This window comes from Trachurus japonicus, chromosome 24 (genome assembly GCF_045865225.1).
Source record: "Trachurus japonicus isolate A0001 chromosome 24, Traja_1.0".
NCBI classification, from domain to species: domain Eukaryota; kingdom Metazoa; phylum Chordata; class Actinopteri; order Carangiformes; family Carangidae; genus Trachurus; species Trachurus japonicus.
Genome location: NC_140930.1, coordinates 25878694 through 25905436, shown reverse-complemented (window position 1 = coordinate 25905436; position 26743 = coordinate 25878694). Strand labels below are relative to the sequence as shown.

At 43.0% G+C, this 26743-nt stretch overlaps 2 protein-coding genes across 7 annotated transcripts in view; both read right to left on the bottom strand.

Annotated features, from left to right (window-relative positions):
* LOC146962081 (mitogen-activated protein kinase-binding protein 1-like) overlaps positions 1–3973 on the bottom strand; it is a 29772-nt gene extending 25799 nt beyond the window's left edge. For 2 of the 3 annotated variants that reach the window (XM_085770570.1, XM_085770572.1), the window contains exons 1-2: positions 3397–3609; positions 2041–2132 (exon numbers count right to left, since the gene is read on the bottom strand). In XM_085770570.1, the coding sequence (XP_085626696.1) occupies positions 2041–2132; positions 3397–3498 (194 nt within the window). In that variant the 5' untranslated portion in view covers positions 3499–3609. Of the gene's footprint in view, positions 1–2040; positions 2133–3396 lie in introns of all 3 variants that reach the window. The other variant, XM_085770569.1, reaches the window with a different exon arrangement.
* A 3582-nt stretch (positions 3974–7555) lies between these two features.
* mgab (MAX dimerization protein MGA b) lies at positions 7556–26007 on the bottom strand. 4 transcript variants are annotated; one of them, XM_085770622.1, is made up of 23 exons: positions 25614–25849; positions 22358–23577; positions 20908–21346; positions 20561–20657; positions 20336–20449; positions 20119–20244; positions 18573–18686; positions 18043–18391; positions 17110–17317; positions 16778–17012; positions 15960–16132; positions 15630–15843; positions 15235–15464; positions 13838–14083; positions 13490–13751; positions 12485–13131; positions 12270–12367; positions 12145–12172; positions 11839–11985; positions 10211–10322; positions 9644–10059; positions 9475–9613; positions 7556–9387 (listed from the first exon to the last, which is right to left on the bottom strand). In XM_085770622.1, exons 2-23 carry the CDS (start codon positions 23542–23544, stop codon positions 8537–8539), a joined length of 6432 nt encoding a protein of 2143 aa, XP_085626748.1. In that variant the 5' UTR covers positions 23545–23577; positions 25614–25849; the 3' UTR covers positions 7556–8536. The 4 variants fall into 4 exon arrangements, with proteins under 4 accessions (XP_085626748.1, XP_085626747.1, XP_085626746.1 ...); XM_085770621.1 differs by lacking the exon at positions 25614–25849 and adding an exon at positions 25987–26007 and having other exon boundaries at positions 9475–10059; XM_085770620.1 differs by having other exon boundaries at positions 9475–10059.
* Positions 26008–26743: the final 736 nt, after the last annotated feature.

Below are 26743 nucleotides of genomic sequence, written 5' to 3'. Positions count from 1 at the left end.
TCTATCTATCTATCTATCTATCTATCTATCTATCTATCTATCCATCCATCCATCCATCCATCCATCCATCCATCCATCATCCATCCATCCATCCATCCATCCATCCATCCATCCATCCATCATCCATCCATCCATCCATCCATCCATCCATCCACTTTCCAGTGCTGTGTTTATTTATCAGAGCTGTTTGTGAGAAGTGTAAACTCTCGTCCACCTCTGAGTGGAAAACACATTTTTCAAGGTAACAAATGAATAACTGAGCTCTGATTTCACAGTAAGCGCTTGTGGCTTGTTGTACCAGCGCTTACTGATTACCGGTATACACAATGACCTGAAAAACATTTCAACTCTGATGTAACACATTATTCTACTAATATGTTCAGGAGTAAGCCTTCGTTTACTAATCTGTCAGGTCAATAAACACATGCTCCGACAGACTTTTGCACAGTTTCTTCCCCAAAGCAGCCCAGACACTCCACAAATACACACAACTGAAACCTATTCACTCATATTGTGCGCTTCTTACAGCACTTTATCCCACATTACCTGGCATGTTTGTTTAAATACCACTGTGATGGGCAGTTGCAATTTCATTGGATTTTAAATGCAGTGGCAATAAAAGCATCTTATCATATGTAATTAAACTTTACTCTGTGCAGAAGTGTTTCACCAGAAGATTGAAGTTTGCACTCATTCATGCATTCACTCTTCTACAGATACATCTCATGATGTATCAAATAAGAAATGTAAACTGAATCAATATAACAGACACTGTAACAAAGATTGGTTACCTTTGTCAACAAAGCTAGGTAACAAAGGTAGGTTACCTTTGTTAAAGTGTTACAGATTATTTTAAATTCCAAGTTAAAGCATTTCTGATCTTAAAGAACTTGAAACAACCTGAATTAAGGCATATCAGTTAAAATTGTAAAATAATTTCATGTCTTAAAGGAACAGTGTGACATTTGATTATTATTTTATTATGTCTCCTTCCTCAGAGATAGATGAGGAAATTGAAACAACTTTCAACATCACACAGTTTGAATCTTTACGTCAAGCTATCCAGCAAGTGCGGGCATCATCAGATAAGGTTTCAAAATAAAAGTCCTGTCCTGCTTCATGGTATATTTCCATGGCCCACTTTGAATCATCTATGTTTCCATATACAAATAACCACACTGTTTCCTGTTAATAAAACTTCCTCCTTACATCCTGTTCAGCAGCAGCATGCCGACGGTCCACCTGTCGCTAAACTGCTTCTTTAGCTCCTGGCCAGGGAACTGCATTCTTGGTACCACAGCCTGTACAGATTTAAACCCAGGCTGCAAGTGGATTAGCAGACTGTTTGTAATTTGGGAGGCATAAAGCTCGTTAAAAATCACCATCAGAGCACACAGACATGCAGAGGTGGCCGTGCCTGCACGCACCACGTTGCTCTCTCAGCGACAAGCGCACACTCCGTGACACAGCAACTAATGGAAACAGCTCTAATTCTCCTCTTGTTTTCAGACATTGACCTTCTTAGTATTAATACAGCTTTGTCAGAACATTTGAGCGCAAAACAAAAGCAGCTCAGTACAGTTTCTGTTACGGCCTCGCGAGACCCACTGTGCTTGTTTTTAAACTCTGCAGCAGCTCTGAGGCATCACCACTGTGGATCTACAGTGAATCCTCCAACCCGCTGCTCACGCCTCTCCCTTTCTTTCCTCTTTTATTCCGCACCGTGCAAGTTAACAAAGCCCGTCTCACTGTTTGCACAGTAATAATAATACTACACAGTGCTCTTTACATCGGCGTATCACAGAGGAAGTCAAAGGAAGCCTCCCTGAGGATGGGATAATAAAAAGCTTTTGAGTTTCTCTGATGAGAGCCCCCAGAGCTCCTCCTCAGTTCCTCAGAGATAGCACACTGATTACACACAGAAATTTGCCCACTGACTGTCTGTGTGAGGTAGATATGATAAGGAAACTGTGCACGGAGTGTGGATAAGTCAAAGGTCATATGTTAAGATAATGATGATCTCTCTCTCTCTGGTCTTACCCTGCAGGGTAGGCCACCAGTCCAGATCGGGGGTCACAGGTCAGACCGCTGTTTCCTGATGCAGTGATGCCCAGAACCTTCTCCAGCGTCACCTGTGGAGACATAAAACACAGAAATGATGCACCTGGGCTCCACTGTTTCATTGTTTTTCTGGAGGATTTCATCACAGTGAGAAGTGAGAGTAGATAAATAAAGAAGTTGGACCAGCGGTGATGTAACCACACACTCTTGTCAATGAATCAAAGACAGAAATAGATTGCTGGAGTGTGGTAAGTGAACGGCTAAATGTGGATAAAAGTGTCCTCTCAGTAGCTGTATCTCAGAACACTGATTTTCCCCGTTTACGGTGGACAGCCTTTATTATCTCTCTGGAATGATTCTGATTGGTAAACCAGGCCAGATCTAAAATAATACTGATTTGTTAGTTTGCTTCAGATTTGTTCAGTATCTCTTTATTTTGTATCTTGCACAACCAAGATGCACATGCAGCAGGGAGTGTCTCTGGTTCTACACTGATAAAGACTAAAATATAAGTTACAAATGTTTCTGTTATTTCTCTTTCGTGAATTTTACATACGTAAAAGAAAAGGATGATGTAAAAAAAAAAAAAACGTAAGAGACTAGGTCAAATGTTGCAGGTAAACAGAAGATGTGACAGCTGGCTTGGCAACTCATGCTGTCTGTCTGTCCTGGGATTAATAAAGCAGCTATTAGTGTCATTGATCAGTCTGCAGCAACACATGAATGTACCTGAGTGTATGGTGTCCTACTAACACATATATGGTAATAAGACATAACAATAAAAAGCACAGTGAGCCTAAAGTCCTCTTGTACTATTAAGTTACATATTCTTTTCTCTGTATTTAGTAATTAATCCAATAAATCATGTTTTATTGAGGGTTATAGACTGTGCCTGAGGGGATTATTCTACATTTCAACTTCATATGAGTTACCTTACTCTATAATAGATCATTCAGCCTGTAAGGCATTGCACAGAGTTGATTTGGGGTTGCCAGGTTGTGAATAGTCTTGTTAACTACAGTTTATATTTTTAATTGTAAAAATGTTGTTGTACATTTTTAGTCCAGTCCAACCACTGGGAACTCAAAAGCTATTTTCTGATCATTTGCAATAATTTGACTGCAAGGCATAAAACATGTGTAAATGATTTGATTAATGAAGCAATTAGTTAAAAAACCTTGTTAGAAGTGGCAGGCTACCTTGTCTAGAGACTAATTTAGCCTGGCGTCTTCTGTATCATGCTAAGATGTGGCACTGCAATTAAATAAAAATAAATGTTTCTCTTTAAACTATCTATAAATCTGTGGCACTTTTAAACAGAGCTTGGTAGCCCACCTTGCTGGTGAGATCCTCGGTCCTGCTCCTCTTCTGCTTGGTTGAGGGCGAGCGCAGTAAATTCCTGATGCGACTTTTGATCGTGAACCCATCGCCTGGCATCTTGTCTGCAGCCTCCCGCTGACAGTCCTCAGAGACCGGTCAGCAGCCCCGTGCATGCGGCCTGGGCTGGAGAATGAAGTGATGTGATCCACCCACCACCGGCACCGAAACCTCCAGCAGAGACCTGAGTGCAGATCTTTACACAGTGGGACAGAGACAGACCTGCTGCTGCTGCTGCTGCTGCTGCTGCTGCTGCTGCTGGGACATGTGGACACTGATCCTGTGGGTGGGTCCACTCTGCTCCTCTGTCCTCCGGGCTGATGTCGCTCTGTCTCAATGAGGAGGAAAGAAAAGGCGCTGCTCAGCTGTTCGCCTGCATGACATCACTGCTTTAATCTGGACCTGCCCGGTCTCATGATCACATCAATGATCGCTTTTGTTGCTGTTGTACCTTAGTGATCTAATAGGATTAAACACAGAGGCCTGGGCAGGCTCGGCTCTGAATGGCGGATGTTAGAGAACCACAGCTCTTTGTGTTACTACTTCTTTTATCTCTTCTTTAAATATTTACTCAATTGACTGATTGTCTGTTTGTCCTGTTTTCTTTATAGTTTTAAATATCACATTAATTAGTGTGACTGCTGAAGCAGTCACACTATTGTTCTTCTGTTTGGCCATTTTCTTCCGCCTTTTTACGGTCTTCTTCTAGTCCTTCATACTTTGTGCTATTTCAACAATTCATATATCAAAACGTGCAGCTTTTTTTGAACTTTATCGGCATTACTTTTCTCTTTTTAACTATTTATACTTTTTCAAATATTTAACTTTTTCACAAAAAATCTCACATTCATCAAAGTCTCAACCTCTCTTCTTCACAACTCCACTGTAGTGTAGGGGTTAGGGTGGATGGTTGCCAACCCTAAGGTCACCGGTTCGAATCCAAGGGAAGAACTCTTGTTATGTTATGTTGAATTCTGCTCTCCTCCCCCGCCTTCAATTGGTTACAGGTGTTTGTTATCTCCTTGATTACTCGTACCAGTTTGCAGCACATCATCACATTACAATGAATGACAACAGGTTTGAAAGCAGTGTGCTCTCTGTAGCCGAGTGGCAGAGTAAAGGTTTAGTGATCATATGGTCATGGGTTCGATTCCTGCCTCAGTCTTTTCACTTCATTGCTTGACTTTTGATTCCAATTATTCAGCTGTCATTGGACAGTCTTTGATTCCTCATAGTATAAAGCTCATTGTAACTCAGGTTCTCTGTGGCCATATGGTTAGTGCTCAGCCTGAAATTCACAGACATTTTCATTCTAAGTCATTCAAGCTTGACTCTCAAGCTTTCTTGATGTTGACAGTGTGCAGATCATTAACAGACAACAGTCTCTGCAACTGTGTGTGCACCGTGGCCTAGAGGCAGAGTGGAAGTCTAATGACCATGAGGATGTGGGTTCGATTCTGACCTTGGTCAAACATTTGTATGGTGATCACAGCTTGCACTATTTGCTAATTCTGCAACAGCGTTCAGTTGCTGTCAGCAGTCACACCATTTCCATTCTTGGAAATGCTTTTTCTAGTTGATAATGATGCTGTAGGCCTTATGTTAACTGCTGGCTCTGCTGTAAAGGTATGCTGATGCTGAACCTGTGCATCACATTTTAACTTCGCAGTAAACAAGCCACTTTATCTCATTTGCATGCAATAAAGCCTCGGCCCATTAAATCCTAATTAATTTGCAAGCAGCCAACAATGATCTGCTCTGAGTGGCTCGGTGACTTCATCACCATCTAATAGTCAGGTCAGAAGCGGCTGTAGCTTATGCTTATTTAGATAATGAGAGCTGTGCTTGAGATTTTGCAGTGCGTGATATCGGCCACGTGCTTATCTTCGAAAACGACTTGCCTTCCTGTCTAAAATAGACCACGCCCTTTGTTGTGACGTCAAGCCAATCGCAATTACGCCCCACGATAGGACGCGTTTTTGGAGAGATTTCAGGTGGCAGTTCATTTTACAGTTTATCTCCTCTGCTTTGGTCCAGTTCAACTCAGGAAATTCCTAAAAGTAAATACATAAATAAAAAAAGCTTAAAAAAAAGTATCTCTTATTACTGATCAGAGCTGATTAGCTGATTATTATGATTGATGATTATAACTATTCGCAATTTATAAACGTTCTTCCATTGTCTGATGAAAAATGATCAATTATCAAAATCTGTCATACATAGGCTACATGTAAATAGCCTATGCTATAAATATCAATGACATGAAGTGTTTGTGATGATGTAGTAAATTGGCTGAAGATCAGCCAGGTAGGATTGATGGACAAGGAGTCATAATCAACCAATCCCAGCCTTTTCAGATGTGTTGGACCTTAGTCTACTTGCCAACAATAAGTACCCGGAAATGTTGAGTAGCCTACCCCAAAGTTTTATGTTAGAAATAGACCAGACCAGATTTTGAAATCCATCAAAATCGGCCCACTGGCGGTTAAAATCTGGTCACGTCCGGTTTAGACAGCCATTTTGAATTTTGAAAATGTCAGAAATGAATTCAGCATCATCAATAACCCCTAAAGCCACTCCAATATTGCCCAGATCAGCCAAGTCAATTTTGTTGAAATATTGCCCATATAGGCAATTATGCTAATGTATGCTAATTATGCCTGTTATGCTAATTGTCCAATATATATAAGTTAGCATCCGGCAGTTTCTGAATACTGGGGACCAATACTATATATTTCTAACATAAAACTTTGGGGTACTCAACATTTCCGGGTTCACAATGGGGCCCTATGGGCTGGCAAGTAGACTACTACTGTATGTGGCCGAACATGAAGTGTAATTGTGTATCATAATCATGGTGTAATTTCACTGGACAATCAAGTGACACAAAAACTATGGTTTACAATGTAAATGATATGTTCTGACACTGATCTTTGGCAAACATTCAACAGAGCTGTGATGAACCATGAAATTGTTTTGACAATTGTGCTCACGGATGGTTTAGAGAGAGTGAGCTTGAGAAGATGATTTGTTGTCTGGGGTGTCTCTATGGCAACAGAGCACTCAGGATGTTGTGACACATCTTCATCCAAACAACTTGCAGCTCCTGCAATCAGAACATTGCACTTGGCCACAACTTGATTACGGTGATTAATTGTGCATCCCTATCTGCAACACATCCCAGAAGTTGTTAAGTGGTGTTGATTCCAGTCTGTTTAGTTTAGAGACAGTAGTTTGTCTACTGGACATCAACATCAACACTCTACAGTGTCTTCTTGAACCTCTACATGCTGACTGTGCCTGGCCACCAAAGCCGCTGTTTCATCCTGACGTTAATATCACACTCATTCACTTTAATTAAAAGAGCATTCATAAAGCAGCTGTTAGCAGGAACACTCTGACTGTGCTTACATGATGTGACACTGAAAATAAACTTCAGACATCATCGAGACTCAGGTCATTATCTCTCTGATGCTCTTAACCCTGAACTTCCTCCTTGAATGTTCAACTTTCCAGCAATTGATGTGTGCAGCACTGTCACATTAAACCTGTAGGACTGACGAAGGACATGAGGTACACACACTTTATACTCAATTACAAGACCTAGGCTGTACTACACAGGTTGACACAGTGGGTCGGTGCTGAGCTTCATGACAGACCAGTTGTTTTAAAACCACATTTCCATTCGACTGGTTACAGATAAGACAATAATTTGCACTCAAGCTTTAAATTTGTGATTCAACTGCTGTCAGTCAGGGAGTGATAGCCTCAACACAATGGGCTGCACTGATATGGACTGTTGAGCCTGACTGAGTGTTGTGACCACACAAAGAGCTTTAATTGTCTACTTCACAGCCATTAGTGAAGATGAGATTAGCGTCACATCCGTTTCAAGTGTAAATTGAGAAAACAAACAAAAAAATCAGAGGCCAATTGTGTCAAAACAAGTTCAATTCAGTATTTTAATCATTTTTTAAAACAATTTGTAATTTCTCTTCATGGTGACAGTAATGTTTCTTCCTGAGGAATGCTGTTAAGATTTCTATTTCCAGCGCTTAATGCTGTGTCAAGAACATGAAATGCCTGTTTTTGACTGGACTGCAGGGTGCTGTGGTAAATGCTAGTAGACTTTATTGATTTCAAAAGCCACATGATTTTTTCACATTTTCATCTTAACTGAAGTAAGAGGAACAACCAGTGTCTCAAAAATCCTCCACAACAAAAATATATTGCAATTAAAAAAGGAGATACAATATTTACAGGTATATTTCTTTTAGATACATGGCTAACAGACTGTATTCTGATTACTTGCTTATTGAACGAACCCCCAAGTACAAATCATTACTGTCACTATACAAACACATACTAAAACAAAACATAAAGTGCTACAAAATGTTTTTCACCGAGTTAGTGACAAAAAACAAACAAAAAACAATCTACTGAGGAATTATTCATCAAACTAGCTCTTGAAAAAAATAGGACAATGTTAATGTTTACATTTTACAGAGTTAATGGAGCAGTGTGTTGTCGGACCCTTTCCAGGATAGAGATATTTTACTTACCCTGCAAGGCTCAACAAATTCAATTAAAGTAATCTGTACAGGTTATTTTCATTTGCATAAAACAGATTAGTAATAAATGACTTCAACAAAAACATGATTTGAATAAATCTGAACAAGAAATGAATATGAATGTAGGCGACATTCAAGCAAGGAAACATCAAAACTGACGGGGGAGTTAGCATAAATTTCATTCATACATTCAGCAGGTCACTTAATGCTTTCTCTTATATCTTTATAGCAGAAAACAGCCTGTCTCTGTCGTACGAAAGGAGTCCACTGAGTTGCATGAGCTAACGTATATAGAAAAGAGCAGCTTCAAGTGTTTACCGGTGTCTCTGGTCCTTTGGGTTTACACACAGGCACATTTGGTGAGGCTTTCAATCACCTATGCTACTTGTTCACACCACACAAACCACCACGTGAGTAAGACTGAAGAGGACGATGCTGGGACAGATGCAGCTGCCTCAGAGAGGTTTGAGGTTTCAGTGTGAGACTAACTGAGGTTAAACAATGTGCGCAACGGGAAGATATGAGAACTATTCATCCTCAAGCTCTGGGTCCAGTTCCTTTTCTATGTCTATCCAGGAGCGTTTCTTGGCACTGGGGAAGTCCTTTCCTAAAGAGCCGCGCGTTAATGGCCTCGATCTGGTTTTCCCCCCACGTGAAGCTGTTGCTGCATTAGGTTCAGGGCTTTTAAAATTGCACACGGGTCTGAAAGGTTTGTCCTCGTTGGATTTGGATGAGCCGCTCCCTCCCTGTGCGGGCGGCCGTCCCGGGCCGGCCCTGGTCTTCGGGGGCCTTCCCCTGGGCCGCTTCACCGGTACGGGGTTCTCTGCTGCATCGCCGACGGTCGCTGCCGTGGCCTCGGCTTCTGTTTCTGTTGGTTCACCTTCCCTGTTTTTTCCTGCCACAGCTCGACCTTTGTTTTTACCCTCAGATCGAAGATGTTTCCATGGCGGCCTGCCCCTGCGCCGGCCCATGGTGGGAGGGTTACGGTTGGGTTGAGTGATGGCTGAATTAGAAGCCTTTTTCCTAAAGTTAAAATTCAAGCAGACGGCTGTCGGTGCTTTGTTGGAGCCGGCTGCCGTGCCCCCCTCCTGTTTCTTCTCGGCGGACGCTGAATGCTGATAGAGTGATTTAACAAAGCTGAGCGCAGACAGGGGGGCCGCTGTAGCTGAACACTCTGGATCAGAGCTAGATGGTTTCGTTTGGTCCTCCTCTACAGTACAGCTGTTTTCAGAGCCTGGCGGGTGTTGAGGTGCAGAACTGCTCTTATCCTGGCTCTGAGAGTCGACGTCAGAAGGCTGCGCGTTAGCTGCAGTGCTGACCTCTCCCTCTCCTGTCTTCTTGGCTTCCATATACGTCAGAGTGTAGAAGCCTTGACCGACTGCGAGAGGGGAAAAACACATATTTAATATCATAGCGACACATTGGATTGAGGTTATACTGAGGATGTGTTAATGTGGCTACTTACGTGGTTTCAGAGATGAGGGAAGTATGAGCCTGCCGGTTTTCGAGCGCATCAGAGGGAGAGTCATGGGCGGTGGAACGGACAGCTTTTGGAAAGTGGTTGCTGAGGTTGCTTGTGCGGCTCCGTCCTGGGCTGCAGTGACCTGAGGCGCAGCAGCAGGGGCTGATGGGACCTGAGGCGCAGCAGGGGTTGATGGGACCTGAGGCGCAGCAGCAGGGGCTGATGGGACCTGAGTCTGGGCGGCCTGTGCCGGAGCCTCGGTTGCCTCCTGATGCTGCTCTGGTTGTGGTTTCTGTGTGGGCGGGCACACAGGTGTGTGGACGCTGGATTGGTTCCTCTGAGGATTAGGCTGTAGCTGGGGCTTCACCTGGTGTACGTTGTTTTGGGCTGCAGCTTTAGCGAGGCAGAAGTCGGGCTGTAGCAGGGGTGGGGGCTTGGCCGTGGGCTGTGGGGCGTTGGCCTGCAGGAAAGCGGCTCTGGACTGCAGCAGATTGGAAAAGATAGGTCTCCACTTCATCGCCTGCTCTCTCATCTTCTGCTTTTTGCAGATGTCCATCAGCTTGTGCTTTATCAGAATCTCTGGCTTTCCTAAAAGAGTAGACATTTCAGACAAAAGAGAATTCAGTGAGGGCAGCTTCAGACACCGTGTGCACACACATCACTCAATCTGTTCTTCCAGACGTGAGCGGCTGCATTTTATTCATCCAGTTCAACACGCAGCAAGAGAAACTGTTCATACCAGACAGACGAGAGAGCTCCTTCAGATACACTGACTGTGTGTCAGTCAGCTTCTTCTTCTTCTCCTCCAGACACTTGGAGGTCTCGACCAGATTCTGGATTTCTTTTAGAGCCTGCAGAAACAGGAAAACCCACATCAGATGGTTGTTTCAGCATGAACTTTATTAACAAAAACAAACACTCCTGCGCCTGCGCTTAAGTCTCCCTAAACAGAGCCATGAACTTCCCCGTCACTGACTTGCAGGTTGACATGTCCTGTCTTGAGACACCACTTGGTGTCCTCCAACATCGATCATCACATATGCCTATATGTAACATCTCCAGGGTTTCCCGCAGCGCTTTCCTGTTAAGATCTCTGCCCCCCCCCCCCCCACCCACAGGTCAGACACCACCTTAACTAACAAATTTTCTGGGGGAAACACTGATCTCCTTCCCTTTACCTATTGGGATCTAATAAACATTACCATATTATATATAACATATGGGCAGACATATGGACAGAAAAACTGTGAATGGATCAGAAGGTATAAATACTGAAGTGGGTGAACAGGGAGTTAGTGTGGACAGACATGTATTGATCCTGAACATGTGTTCAGGATACAACAATTTACACTCCCTATCCCAGCAAACCTGAACTGGATACAGTTAACCACATATGGCTGTTTGATAAAGACAACGTCGTTTTAGACCTTTTAAAAAACATGACAGTTGTTCTCGTATGTAGGAGAGAGGTAAGTTGAACAATTCAAAGTCTGTATGTGCAGTTACAACTAGAAGTGGTGAATAAAACTTGGTTCAAACAAGCTCTGAGATGTAATGAAGAATTATGTTAATTTTTTTACATGTAAAAATTAAAAGTATGAACTTGCAGCAGCACAATTTCAATTCTCTGAAGCCATTCACAACAGCCTTAATTATCTTAAGTCCTTAAGACTACAGTCTTACTGGCATACTGGCTTAGGCCCTGACTGAGGATCTGCATACATTTCAAATTAGGGATGTGCAATATTCTTTCTGCTGGTGTGAGGGGCTCATTGGGAACAGGTGATGTCACATACTTGCAGAGATACACAGTCAATATTATTTTTTTCCCCATCACTTAGAGGGATATTTCAACATTTTGGCAAATTGGCCCACTGCCATAATCCCTATAGTTTTAGGAGTAGGTTCGTTACCTTTAATTGTCAGTGCAAGCAATTTTTAGAACTGTTTAAATACACAATCCAACAACTCCAAAACACTCTCGTGGACAAGTTGTGACCTGCACATTCACCACGCTATGAGATTATAACGGAACATTACGAGACAGAGTTGTTTTCAAGGTAAATGCAGAGACTGCTTGCCGAAAAACAGCCCCCGAAGGAAACACGCATCAGTGGTTTTGCATGAATTAACTCGAAAAAACTCAACTCATTCTGTTATTATCTCATAGCGTGGTGAATGTGGAGGTCACAACTTGTCCACTAGAGTGTTTTGGAGTTGTTGGATTGTATATTTAATCAGTTCTAAAAATTGCTTGCACTGACAATTAAAAGGTAACGAACCTACTCCTAAAACTAAAGTGATTATGGCAATGGGCCAATTTACCGAAATGCTAGGAAAATGTTTTGAGCCTTATGTGGGACTGACCATGGTGAGAAGGTGGTGTCTGGGGGACCTGGGGTCACTCCTCAGGACAGTCTGGAGTTTGTCGAAGAGGCCCCGCTGTTCAGAGCGTCGCTGCCTTTCTACCACTGAGTGGTTGGTTCGCCTCTTTTTGTCGTCAACATTAACGTCCTGTGGAGGTGAACCATGTTCAAAACACACATTGTCCTGTATTTTAAACACGTTATATCAGATTCAAACCCATTACCCCTCATGAAATGAAATAATCAGTGAATATGAATGTGAATATTAGACGTGTCAAAGTCATTTTAATAGAGGATGGTTCTGTACCTTGGTGCTCAGTTCATCACTGGAATCGCTGAAGGTAAAGAAGAGGATAACACAATTAGAACTTAACACATCCAAACCATATATACATAGTTACACACCCCTCTTTCATAACACACATGTCTTACCGAGCCTCCTGCAACATCCTCTTAACAGCTTCCCTCATTTTTGTGATGGCCATTTGTTGCCCTAGTTCCTCCACAGTCTCGATGTCCACTTGCTCCTCCTAAAGCAAACAAAGTGCAGTTTTAAAACTGTGACAGTGACAACAATTATAGCAAACACATAATCATGTACTGAGTTTTGGTTTACGCTATATGATTTCACATAAAAGTAAACGTACATCTTCGTCACCACAGTAGTCTGAGGAGTCAGAGCTTTCTCCGTCTGAGGCGATATCCAGGTTGGACTCCACCTGCCTGCTGATGACTTCATCACTCTCGTCGGTCGGCGTCTTCTCAGTACACGCCAGCTCAGACGAGGAGCTGGGCTCCACCGACACGTTGCTGCACAGGTTTTTACCTTCATTAAGAACTTCCAAACCAAGCCAATTAGCATCCGAATCAGCCCCACGGACAAAATTAAATAAAGCCTCTCTTGGTGGTAGGGCTTTATCAACAGCAGAGATGTCTGTGGTGTTTACAGTTTCTGGTTTTCGTGCAACTCCGTCAGCCCCAGGCTTCGGGAGTTGGAACAGAGTGAAGCCTCCAGGCAAGGCCACTCCTGGTAGGTCCTGGACTCCGGTGTTTTGGTTGGTTGGAGGGCAGATCCTGAATGAACAGGTCCCACTGTGTCCAAGGAAGCTGGGGGTTTTTAGTGACTGGGAGACGGTGAGCGAGACAGGCGAGGACATGGAGCCGGCCTGGTAGGAACTGCCCGAGCGCAGCTGGCTAGAGATGAATGAACGGAGTGGGTTAAAGATGGAGAGGTTTTGTGCGACCTGTTGCAGGCTGGTGAATCCTTTCCTCAGATCGTCAGGCTGCAGCGGAGCTAAAGTAACAAAACAATGCAGAGGAGGGTGGTGAGACAAAGGAATAATTATTACAACATAAGACATCAAAAGAACGTCAATCTACAAAGCCAAATCCTGGGGAACCAAATACAAGGAGGTGTTTCCTTTGATTCTTTAATAATGGGAATTAAGACTATTAGCAGTGTTTTTCTTAATGTTGATACAAACACAATGCTGCTTTTTTCTCACTCCGTGTTTATACCAGGAACTGATATGAAATGGGGAGAAAAACAAATGGAAGTGTGTGTGTCTGTTTATCACTTTTCTCACCTCTGGGAGGCAATCAGTTTAAAACTAAGTGCTTGTGCTATGGTCTAAGAACAGAGACAATCTTACCTAGTGCTGGTGTTTGTATCGTCAGATCAGTGGTTGGCTTTGCACTGATAATTGGAGGTACCACTGTGCCTGTGGCTTTTATCCGCAAGGCACTGGGAGTGTTGTTTCTTTGTGTGGGGTTTGGTCTCTGAGGGCCTTTATGAGCAGTGTCGGCAGGAGCATGTAGTCGGCCTGTAACGTATGCTGCGAGGCGGTTCGCTGGATGTAGAGATCCCATGCTCCCCAGCAGCAGCCTGGCCTGATTGTAGCATTTGCCATTTACCTGTAAAAGAAAATAAATATGGTATAACTTAATGTCAGAATTACATTTTCAATTTCAAACATTTTCCTTTATTATTATTGCCTGACCTCTATGAGTCCAGATGCTTGGCAGCCAGCTGGTTTGGTGCTGGCGGTCAGTCTGCCAGCAGGTAAAACTCCACTCAGGAAAGGTGTGACTCCATACGTTGTCTCTTGCTCCTCAGTTAGACCGTCCTCCTCCTGCTCTGCACTGATCTCTCCATCGAAGCTTTTATTGGTAAGATTTTCCTCATCACTGTCGTCAGATCTGTCCTCCTCACTATCACTGGCTTTTGATTGTTTACTAATGAGAACCTAAAAGAGCGGTGAGTACAGGAGATATGTTTTTAGTTCCAGTTATTAAACAAGGGCAAACACTAATTCAGAACATTCACTGAAAACTTATAATATTCATTATTTTAATGACACTATTTTGGACTGATTAAAGCAGAAGTAAGCGATCCGGTCGTTTTGGCTAACTTCTTGTCAGCCGATAGAGTTAGCAGTCCCCACCCTCGTCCCTACGTCACCACATTCACGCACATCCCTTGGCTGCACACACAGCACTTCATGCCGTTCACTCTCCTCATTGGATAAAGGTTGTAGGATACAAGGAAAGTTTTCTCCTCGGCTTACAGCAGAGCAGAGTGACTGACAGACCCGTGTTTCAGACCAAACACTCTAAGATATAACTATTTAAGACTTATATTAACACAAACATTCCGCTTACTTCTGCTTTAAGAAGTAAATCCAAAAATAAGCTAATAAGCCAGTAAGTAAATTACATGCTGCCTGTGTGAGATGCTGTGATCTAAATATTCTTGCCTATTTTTTATTTGTGCTGTGCTTGTGCAAGAATACACAAAGAAAAGACCTGTTGCTGTCACACTGACATAGACACAAACTCTGTGTCCAGGCTGAAGCTGAATATGACTCAGACATCAGCTGCTATGCTCACAAATCAAAGGCAATGTGCTCCGCAAAGTGTTCCTAATACTGACAATACAGCATTTACTAGAAACTCCTCTTTCCAAATATCACAAGTAGATACTAGACTTAAAGGGATAGCTCAACATTTTGGCAAATTGGCCCATTGCCATAATCCCTATAGTTTTAGGAGTAGGTTTGTTACCTTTAATTGTCGGTGCAAGCTATTTTTAGAACGGCGGAGCAGAGCCGCAAGCTGCTCAGAGCTACGCTACGGAGGCTCAAGGAATTTCTTGGTTTCCCTCATCAAGCTCATCAAATACACAATCCAACAACTCTAAAACGCTCCGGTTGTGACCTGCACATTCACCATGCTATGAGATAATAACAGAACATTACGAGACAGAGTTGTTTTAGGTAACGAACCTACTCCTAAATCTATAGGGATTATGGAAACGGGCCAATTTGCCAAAATGTTGAACTATCCCTTTAAACATGTAAACACACCCATGTGAACACACTACTTCTCAGTGACCTACCCTGTAGGTGACAATGGAACCACTGGGCTTCTGCATGAAGATCTTGGAGACTGGGCTGATGCGGTACGGTCCGATGTAGTAACGCTGAGACAACCGGTTCTGATTTATGCGCCGACATAAACTGTCCAGGACCATTTTGTGGTCCTTGTCCCACTGACATGCTGATTGGATCTGTACTTGCTTCCTTGCGTCTGCTTCTCTGCCTGTGGATTCCTGACCGGACCTGTCAGCTGAGGGACACGAGACATTAAGTCGCGCAGAGTGGGAAAATAAACACAACAACATGACAATAGAGATTTAAGTAGGTGTTGCCTAGTTTTCAGTGGCTGGTGGAAGTTTAACAGCACAAACACAACATGAATTTATGTCTGAAAAAACCTTGTTTTTTTCTTTACCTGGTTTTCTACTCTTAACAGTTCTGTAGTAGTGTCTTGGCTGGTCATCAGTGGTGGTCTTCTTCTGTTTTGTGTTGTCTGGTGTGGCAGTGTCAACTATCTTTGGCTCTATGGTAACTTCAGGAGGAGGCAAGCTGTTGAATTCTCTGACCCGTGCACATGTCATCATGCTCTCCAAATATCTATACACTGGATCCTTGTCCTCTTCTCTTATCTGAAACGATCGATTTCAATAATTTTGTAATTTTTGTTTAAATTCAAATTCAATTGCAAGAAGCGTCTAATGAACAAATAATTAAAAAAAAAAGAGATGTGGACAAGCTTTCTTACCGGTGGTGTTGGATGAGGACGCGGTGCCTTGGGGCCCTTTGGAGGGAGTGGATTCTGAGAGGTTTTCGGGACAGAGAGCGGGTCTTGATCCACATCACGAATATCAAAGTTCCACAGTTTTTTTGAGTGGAAGCCTGGGTGAGGTTGGACCAGATGCACCATATTAGTCATAGCTGGGGGAGGGATAAAAGCATCTCATTAACAGTTCTGAGTTACTGGCAGTTGTGACCAAACTGAGTTGGAAACAGAAGCAAAAAACAGAAACAAATGCAGCAATCCAAAAGGCTAACATCGTATTAAATCACTCACAGCCATACACTTAGACATCGGAATTGCAGAGACATTGCGGACCTTGGCACAAGCGCCTCGGTCCTGAGCACATCACTGTCGTGCTCAAATGACGTTAAACCACACCCTCGAGGATAATAAATAAAAAAATGTATAATCACTATATATTCATGTTGATGGAAGGGAACACCCTCTCAGCTAAGACAGGGCAGTTTACAGCATTAACTAAAGCACGTTAATTTAATTGCTCTATAAATGTGACTTTGGCAGCTGACAATAACACTCTACAGGAGGTTGATGTGGTTTGCTGATTTATTTTCATGAGTAAAATAATGTTTCTAAAAAATAAAAATCCATGTTACCATGGAGATGGATACAACAACATGATATGGCAGAGAAATATTTTTAGTGGTGAGTAAGGCTTGCTGTTGTGCTGATTTGAGCACGTTCTAAATTTCTTGATGACCAATCAGATTGTTTGGTCGGAACTACTTATAATAAAAATTATATATAAAAAAAAAAGCTCTTACAGTAAACAGGTTGGATCTGTTCTTTCTCCCCTGCAGAAATGCGCTTGGTGATCTTGCGTTTGAAGCAGCCACAGCCAAACATGCACTCAGGCCGCCGGCAGTGGAGTGGACCTCTGTTCAGTTGCTGGAGACTGGAGCACACACAACCCAGTCTGCAGAACTCCTGACCACATTCAGATCCCTCAACTGGATCCTTTGGATATTTGGGTGCTTTTACGTTGGGCTTGTAAAACATCTGAAAAAACAAAAACAAAAAACAGAGAACATTTCACGTGACACAAATCAAGTTATCTTTAAAGTTAGTTTTTTTGCTTACACAATATATCCCATACCTGTTTTGTCAAGATTACAGACAGGGCCACCGACACCCTGTCTGGGGTCAGCTGTGTTCTGTTCAGACCCTTGTTCAAGGCTGAAAACTCCATCTGCAAGATATTGGTCTGCCCCTTGGTGAGGCCTGTGGGTCTGTGTGCCATCCACTGGCTCAGCCCAGGGCTCATGGCTGGTCTCTGGCCGACAGCTGGCTGGTACTGAGGTGATCTGAAGAGAGACCAAGCCAGAAAGAGAGTGGGGAGTGTGGGTGGGATGTAAGAATTAGGTTGTATGTGTATCACATGCTTGTTCAAAATGACCAAAATCATGTTGTCCAGATCGTCTGAGTTGGACTTTAATAAAATTGTTGCAAATTGTAGCAAAAGATTGTTTACACTTGAAGTAAAACATACGCATTGAGTTGTCTGTTTTGATCTGATGTGTGGGTTTGAGTTGAGGAAAAAAAGCAAAGCGTTTTTAGGACAGAATGAAGAAGGAATGTTGGCATGGAAACCTATATAAAAAGGCATGTGCTCCTAAAGAAAAGGGCTTTTAGATTTCTAATATGCAAGTCCTCTCAAATTAAGCATGCTCCAACTTATGCAATCAGTAGCATCAAGTCCACACAACAGATGAGACCAAACCAAAACATAAGCTTGTAAATGAACACGTGTTAAAAATCAATGTAAAGTGTTAAAAGCTGATACGAGAACAAAGGGCATTTGTTTAATTAAATGTGTAAAATTATGTTTTAAGTGGTAATTTTAGATTTAACTTCCTCAAGCTATTACTATATATTCTCTGTGTGGCTGCCAAGAATATCTAATATGTTCAAATATTACTTTTTTATGGAAAAGTAAATAAAGTTAAATAAAGAAAATGAAAAAACCTCTGAGGTGAAAAAAGTTGAAAATCTAAAAAATAAGACGCATTATAAACATGTCCTTTCTTACCTCTGTGAAGCAGTTTCCTGCTGGAAGGACTGAGCTGCAGCTTGAACAGGTGTTGCAGAGCTGGCCAGAGGAGGCGCCGATGAGGTCAGGGCAGAGTACAGCAGGGGTTTGTGGGAAAGGGGACAAGGTCTGCTGGCCCTCGATGTGAATCTGGAAGCAGTGTTTCGCTGCTTAAGTGCGCTGTCCAGGGTCTTCACGTAGCTTGAGCTTTTAGCAGGCAGCTGATAGGCCACTGAGCCCTCTGGGTTTGTGGTGAAGGCAGCAGCCCGTTCACTAATTTGCTGAGCTTCGCTTTCCAAGTACTCATCCAACATATTGCTACAGAAGGCAGATAGGTTCCTTTGTAATCCTTTTGGAGGGGAAGAATAAAAGGGACTTTAATTTATCAATGGGGAATAATAAATCAGACACAAATATATTCCACTGGTTTCAGTTCAGTTAATCTTTTGGTAATTAGAATGACTATACTAATCCCATTGCATGATAAAAGGAGACACTGCAGATACTACAACAAGACGAGAAAACCTCACCATCAGAGTCGGAAGAAGACGTTTCTTTCCTTTTTATGAACTTGTTTCTCCATCCTTTTATTTTTGTCATGTCGCTTGTCTTTCCTGTCCTGGAGATGAAGGGTAATCTCTTTTCTGTGAAGGAGGTACACTCTGTTAGCCTTCGGTTAAAGAGCACAGTACACACCGATTCAATGCTTCACAATTCTGCTTGAAGTGCTACTCTACAAACAGATTAGATTGCCATTTTACTCTCGTTGTTGAAAGGAAAACTATGTTGAAGGATACTGTGTGTTTTCACGGACAGAAATAAAGTTGACATTGTGCTGCATTGGTTGATGGTAATAGCTATCCTCTGGGCAACAAGATTTAAACCATTATTAACCACTTCCTGTGGTTTTATTGTTTGAGTTTTCTGTGATTTTTTCGGGGTGTGTGTGTGTGTGTGTGTGTGTGTGGGTGGGGGGGGGGGGGGGGGCAATTGTGTATCACTCACAGTAAATAACATTGTGGATGCCTGATTATGGCCGTGTTCAGGCCCAAAAACATGTGTCTTGAGTGATACAATCACAAGTGGTAAGGCACACATCCACTGACCACTTCTGACTTCCGTGTGCAAATAAATGGGTCCCGTCTGATGTGTGTGTGGCCCAGGACGCAGTTGTGTTGACACTGCTAAAACGGTGAGATCACATGAGGCCCAGACCTCTGACTGTGGTCTGAGTGATTGGATTTGAAAAGCGTCCTCAATATGTCTCTGTTCACACCTGTAGCTGTCATGTTAATACCACAACTGGACAGGGCCTATGTTCTTATGCATAAGGAAGGGGCGGCTCACATCCTATTACACAAAAGAAGGGGCATTCTGGGAACTACACAGTACCAGACCCCTCTGGCCAATTTGATGACAATTTCTGGCCCTCATGCTTGAAACACAGGCTGTCCATTTCAAACCCTCCTCTGGGGATTATTTTTAAACTAACAATTAACAATTTGACTGACAATCCACAGATGGAAGCATCATATTTCTATGTCAACACATAAAGGCTATCTTGTAAATGTGCTGTCTAATTTAAGGGAAATGAGAGTCTAAAAACTGTACGCAGGAACAATAGTGGGAATAAAAAACGTGTTCACATATGTACAGGGATTAGGGCATCTTCTGAAACAAAGTAGAATGCATCAATGAGTAATGACAGAGAACGTATGTATGTAAATAAATAACAAAATTATAACTCCAAACACTACAGTTATCTCTACAAATGCACTCAGAAACTGAGTGTGTTTTGATTCGTCCTTCTGTGCACCATTTTTCAAGTTCAGTAAGTTGAGCCTTGAAGTGTGAAGGGGAAAGTCCCTCCTTTCAGTAACACTTAAGAGTTCAACTTAATTTCTTGAACATTACTCAGTCACATTTCCCGAGAGGACCAGCCTATCTGAAACAGTAAACGCTAAGCTACATCTTGATATTAATTGCTTTTTTTAATTACGACTACACTGTCACCATCACAGATTGAAAAATATACTTTAAAGCGTGCATGCACTCCCAACGATCAGTTCTGCTTACCAGCAGGAGACAAAGCTGTGGCATCACATTGCTCTGGTTGTGCGATTGGAGGCAGAGGCAGAGAAACCCCCAGATACTTCAGGTCAATGGACTTGTTCAGGTCTATGGAGCTCAGCTTTAAACCCACTACAAAGGGGAGAAAAAAATGAGTAAAGGCAGAGCATATTCACATCACATTTTTATTATTCTTATTATTCATTATTTATATGAGCCTCACCTTCCTGCAGCACGGGATGGATGACCTGTCTGTGTCTGAGAACTCTGAGATCCTGCAGCAGGATCGCCTCCAGGTGTGAAATCTTTTCCTCTACAGTCTCTGTGATCACCTCCACTGAAACACCACAGACGAGATGCCATTTGCTTCATTGTAAGGAAGGAAATTACAACTAGTCTACAACAGAATAATAAAGGTTCAACATCCAAAACAGTACATGTACCTTACCTGTTTGTGTTGGCTGCTTTTGAGACACTGGGGAAACTGGAGACACAGGTGTTGGAGAGCTGGCCGGCCTGTTTCTGACATGAACATCAAGAGCTTCCTGTGACACAAAACAAGATTACAGCCTATATACCGGTACTTCACAAGACTTTCACCACTGTGTCCTCAAAACCATCCTGTCACACAGCAGCAAATACCATTTTAGGAATTCAGTGAAAACTGAAGTGGCTTATTTGACATGCAGTGGATCACTGGAGGAGGTAGCACACATGTATAATATGGAAATAAACCCAGTGGGGAGGTGCTGATATGTTGCTGGGCATTCTTAGCAGTAATTTGCAGTATTTTACCTTGGAGGTGAATGAGACAAACAGCAGGCCCTCTACATCATCCAGCTCCGGTTGCAAAGCCACAGTCAGTGATGGGCTGTGGGTTACTTTGGGAGAGGCGGTGGCGGCAGCAGCAGCAGCAGCTTTCCACTCTTTTCCCCGGGAATTTGCCCAATGCCTGTTAATCCTCTTCCTCTTTTTGCGGATCCATGGCGATGTTTTTGGGGTAGACGTTGTGGAGGTAGGAGTGGTGGATATGGCTTTTGGTGTGTGGTTTTCTTCCTTAGGTTCCACAAGTGGACGATCTTGGACGAGCACGAGCTCACCAAGAGCATGCTTGCCCCTTATGCATGGGACATAGGCTTCATCGTTACTGGCAGGAGTAGACATTATGGGCTTCAGGACCAGTCTAGTTGCTTGCACATTTGAGAGAGGAGCAGGAACGATATGATTCTTCATGCTGTGAGACACATAAAAGGGAATAGTTTATTACATACTTAGCACATAAAGTGTGAAAAGGACTTAATGTAGTCTTGTTCAAAACTATATTAAATTTGTAATGGCACAGCATGTAGTGATGATAATTTAACAAGCTAATTCCTACAGTTTAATTGACACATATTTCCGTAATAACATCCATGTACTTGTCATTGCACAACACACTTAAATTTTAATATATACATCTTCCAATTCTAAGCCTGATACTCCAGGGCTCTGGACTAACTTTTTAACTAGGAGTACAGCGTACAGCGGACCCCATACTTAGTTTTTAGGAGCACAAGCAGAAAATATAGGGGCACACAACATAAATCGACTCGCAAATCAAATATTCACATTTTCTTCTCATATATGATCCTCACATTCATTGGCCTGCCACCTGTAATGACAGTTTCTAGATTCTTTGAGTTGTCTCATCCATGTTTCACCAGTGTTTAAAAAAAAGAGGCAAATTTACTGGTTGCACATGCACAAGGAGCAGTCTGGAGCCCTGTACTCTCAGTCGTAAACCTCCTCACATGCTATTACAAATCAATACAACATAACAGGCTTGCTGCAGTAACAAACAGTGCTTTTGGTCAAGTCAATTATTTCTTGGCATGCATGTAATTCATGGTCCTGGTCAAGTCTGTCAAACAGATTTTAGCTGAAATGAAAAGTGATGTTTTGTAAACTACTTTAATCCGATGTGCTAATTTGTCTCATAACATACTTTTAAAATTCCAATCTCTAGGTTTAGGTTACTTAATTCATTTCATTATCTTCATTACAGTTTCCATCACTTATTACAAGAGTTGTAATTAGTTTAAAGTAGTGAATCTGCAAACCTTTTTACAAACCTTTTAACACCAACATAATCACATGCACATGCACATTTTCAAGTTGATGATATTGAAGCTCATGGTTCCAAAAATCCAACAACTTGTCACCTGTAAAATAAAGTGAGCAGATGTGGAAAACATACAAAACTAACCTGAGATCGACAGCCTCCTCTTTGCTTTCATTTTCCTCTACAACGATTTTGCTTTCATTTTCCTCTACAACGCTGGGCTCGGTGACCGACTTCACCACGGGTCGAACCTCTGCAGTGACCCTCTGTAGCCGGGGGTTGTGCCCGTCCTCCCTGAAGCCTTTCGCAAAGGGATTGTAATTAATTTTCAGCTGCGTGACGCGAAAGTTCTGATAAGTTGTCACAGCCATAAATTCAGTCTGTGGAAAAGTGAAGATAATGCACTCCGGTCCGATGACCACGGGACAGTCGGGTGTGGGCGTGGCCCCTTCCGGGACGGGTATCACATGTAGCCGAGGAATGTAGCGATGCATGGAGTGAAGGATTATATGGCCGTCGCTGTCCCCGGTATTATTGGTCAGTTTGAGTTTGTAGAAAGACACCAAAGTTCCCATCCAGTCCGAGCCTTTGCAAGATAAGTAATGGTGGACGAAGGCCCGGACCACCCCAGTGGGCTCGTGCTCTGTCCGTCCTCCGACCTCCCACTGGGATTTGTTCCAGCGGTACTTGCGCTTGTCAAAAGGAACTATAGACAGGACGAGACTGTACTGGCGGTCGGGATCTAGACCAGACAGGCGATATCGGCAGTAAGGGAACATGCGGCGCCCCTGTTTAGTGAGAATCATCTCGGTTCCACAGCCATGGAACTGCTTCCACACATTGCTATTCTCCAGCGTGACCGTGATGCCCTTGAAGGTCAACGACGTAGGAAAGTCATTTTCCGCGTCTGGGCAGCCAAACGTAGGAGATGGCACAAGAGTCAACGGTTGTAGTGTTTCTGGGAGGTTGACGAGGCTCGTCCTTGTGCAGTTTAAGGAGTCTGACGCTGATGCAATGTGTGAGGTAGCTGGACTTGCTTCAGCGGTCCCTTCCAAGGTAGTGGGTGATGTTACAGCAGCGGGCTTAGCTGGGCTGGCCTCAGCAGGTGAAGAGAGAGCTGAGCTGCAGTCATTACTTGCCATGGAGACAGCTCTGTTCTCTATCACTGCCTCACCAGTGAAATTAGTTATAGCGGTGGGGAAAGGAGGCGCCGAAGCAGGGATGGTCGTAGGAGGGACTGAGGGGAGGGCGTTTGTCAGGCTCCCCTTCTCATCCTCCACTGCATGGGGGTCCTCCATGGATGTGAGCTCAGGGTCTGTAGCCGGCATCATCAACGGCTGCTGCTGTTCCACCTCATTTGATACCTAAGGAAAAAATCATATAATAACAGTGTCATTTATGTAGTACAACTGTGTTAAAGTCGTGCAACATACATGATAGAGATTTTGATCTAATCAGATGAGACAGAACATTGAAAAAAAAAAAAACACAATCAGAAAATGCAGACGAATGGTAACAGAAGTAAATACAGCTCACCCAAGACTCAAAACACTGGCAGGTAAGAAAGCGCCGCAAAAGATAAATCAAGAAATGTAAACATTTAGATATTGTGAGTGATCAGTACAACCAGGAACGTGCATCTCTACAGGTCAAACACAATAAAATAATAGCACCATTTACTGAAATGTTTATTTATTGATGTGAATTCACAATTTGGTTTTTTAGTTTAATTTGATCTTTTCCCATTCAATCAAATGCTTAAATCCTGCACTGAACCTGTGTACCAAACACTAGAGCTACTGACTTACACCAGCTTGTTGTAGCATCTGCATTAGATGCCAAGCTATATTTGGCTGCTGCGATAGACATGAAACCGCATTTTCTTTCTTTGAATCAACTGAAGACATAAAATGACTCCAGTCAATATCAAAGCATTGTTTATATATCATACAAAATTCAAGTGCACCCAACCACTGGTCTCTCGAGTTGCTGCTGGCTCTGTGAGTGTTTTGTAAGCTGAAGAGCACCTGGGCCATATTTCAGGTTATCTGATCTGCATGATTTCATCGGACAGCTCATTGTGTCCAACAGGATTTCCAATAAGAATCAAACCATTTGCAGAGCAGTTTTCGGATAGGCCATACCCTTCTGAAAAATAAATTAGCTACTAATGGAGAAATTATCATTTATTTACAACCCTGGGCCATATGTGGTCCTTGCAGCAGCTGGTGATGACTTGCTCTAGCTAGCATGGATATGCAAAACGTGTTTATAAGATGTATCTAACCAGGCAAGTTATATTGAACAGGATTGTTCAAGGAATTGAATAAACCTGTCTATAATTGGTTATTAAGTGTGACAGTGGAGTATTTTGTAGTAGTATAAGGAAAGAAACATCAAATTAAAACTGTGAAATGCAAATACAGATGCAACTGTTCTGAGCCTAAATACATTAAAAGGTGAATTTATTTGTGTTTTTTATACTATGAGAGTTTTTTCTATAAATAGACTTTTTTGTGGGGTGGGGTAGGGTGGGGAATGCTGCTTATACCAGCCAATACATCTACTCACTCTCCTTCGGGCTATGAATCATATCGCCAAATCTTTGCCAATACACGGCCCCTAATGTTTTGATATAATAACATTATCTGCAGCGGTGAATAATGATAATAGTAATAAAATATAAAACATTAAAAATAATAATAAAAAGAAAAAACGCCCCTGGGGAAGAGAGAAACTAACCTCCACCTCCACCACTAAAATCATCATTATATCATTTGTATCATTTTTTTCCCTGACTTAACACGTGCACAAAATTTACGGTTACTTATGTTTCATTGTTGTGAGGTGAGGTTTCACAGTTCCTCTGTTGAAGTGGACTTTGCCTTGGTGATGTGGTGGGCTGTGGGACCACTTTGGTGTGACTGACCAATAGCCTGCCTGCTCTCACCCAGCTGGGGACATGGCTGAAGCGCTCGGACACAGGCCTGTGTTTTACTGACTCTAAACAGACACTGTGGGCATCGTCTCCACGTTTTACGCCAAAATGAATCCATCCCCTCGGCTAAATAAAGTGACCCGCTTCCTCGTCGTCCTGCTGCTGCTGCTGCTGCTGCTGCACACACACTCACACCGACACACAGATGCGACCGTGTAAAAGGTGTTAATCGGCCAGACGACGCCTCAAATGAATGATTACCTGTGTGTTTACAACGCAACCCCCCCTCAGCTGTGCTCCGTCTAACTCTGCCCCCTCCTAAAGCACAAAGCCAGGTCAACAATTTAAGTTGTTTGACAACAGCTCCTCTTCCTCGCGCACCGGGGGGAGAGAGAGAGAGGAAGGCCGTCCGCTCCTCCACTCACCAAGTTGGAAAAGTTGCAGGTTTCATTAACGCCTCACCTTTCACCGTCGGTCGAGCACCTCCCGGTCCACGGCGGCGACACAATAGCAACCGTCCCCCGGTGAAGTGAAACTCCAACTGTTGCTCCTCGTCGCCGCCGCTGAACGAGCCTCTCCGTATCCGTCGAACATAAACACAAACTGGCAAATGGAGGCCGAGAGCCACGCCACCGTGTGCTCGTATCGACCGACCCGAGCGTGCACGCAGTGGAGCCAAAGCGCATGCACAATATCACTCACTCACCCCCCACTTCCCCCACCCACCCGCCCGCTCCTTCAATGGCGCGTGATTCCCGGGCCGCGAGGGAAGCGGGAGTCCACCATCCCGGTTAAAAAAATATATATATATTTATTTATTTTCGCTTGTTCCCACCTCGAGCGGAGTCCGCGCGCCGGCGAGGACAACTCTGAGCAAGTTTGCGCGAGACTGTTACAGACGTGTATAAAATCCCACGCGGAGACTTTCTCTTCCCTCGTCCTTTGTATTTCCTTCACTTCTTCTACCTTGTCGATCACACTCACATTCTTCTCACCCTCTCTCTCACACACACACTTCTCTCTGCCCCTCTCTCTCTCACACACACACATACACACACACACACACATCCGTGCTCTCGGGCTATGACGTCACACGTTCACCATGGCGGTTGGGCTCCAGTAGCCAATGCGCAAGCTCCCTGTGGAGGATTTTACCGGTCATCTTCTTCATCATGGTGTCAGAGGCCTGAACAGGAAAAAAAAACACGACCAAAACACACTGTCGATCAAAAAAAAAAAAAAAAAAGTTAGTATGTAACATTAAGGAACTAGCTCTGTTTCCTGCTTCAGACTCCCCTGAGACTTGCATCACTGAGCTGTATCAATATCGTAATCAATAGGCCTACTGCAAACAATAGATTTCTTTGGTTAAAAAAAAAAAGGCAGCGAAACGAGTTGAAAGGTTGAAAGTGAAATAACCCAAAGCAAAACCATTTAGACTCTATTTAAATAGCAGCACAAAATAAAGTTGACCTAACGCTGTTGACACCAGAACAAAATATGTTAAACAGGAAGTTGGAGGTCCTTGGTGATTGAGTGCTGTTTACTAAAATTTACTGGGAGCCACTAGCCTACTCAACAACATAAACTTA

Excerpts from the sequence above, each read along its gene's own strand:
- mgab (XM_085770621.1), bottom strand. The coding sequence starts at position 23,544 with ATGATGCCGGCTACAGACCCTGAGCTCACATCCATGGAGGACCCCCAT. Across the intron at positions 18,687-20,118 it reads CACAGCTTTGTCTCCTGCTG|AAAAGAGATTACCCTTCATC; the intron begins GTAAGCAGAACT and ends CCTCCTTCACAG. Across the intron at positions 12,368-12,484 it reads ACTACTGTGGTGACGAAGAT|GAGGAGCAAGTGGACATCGA; the intron begins GTACGTTTACTT and ends TGTTTGCTTTAG.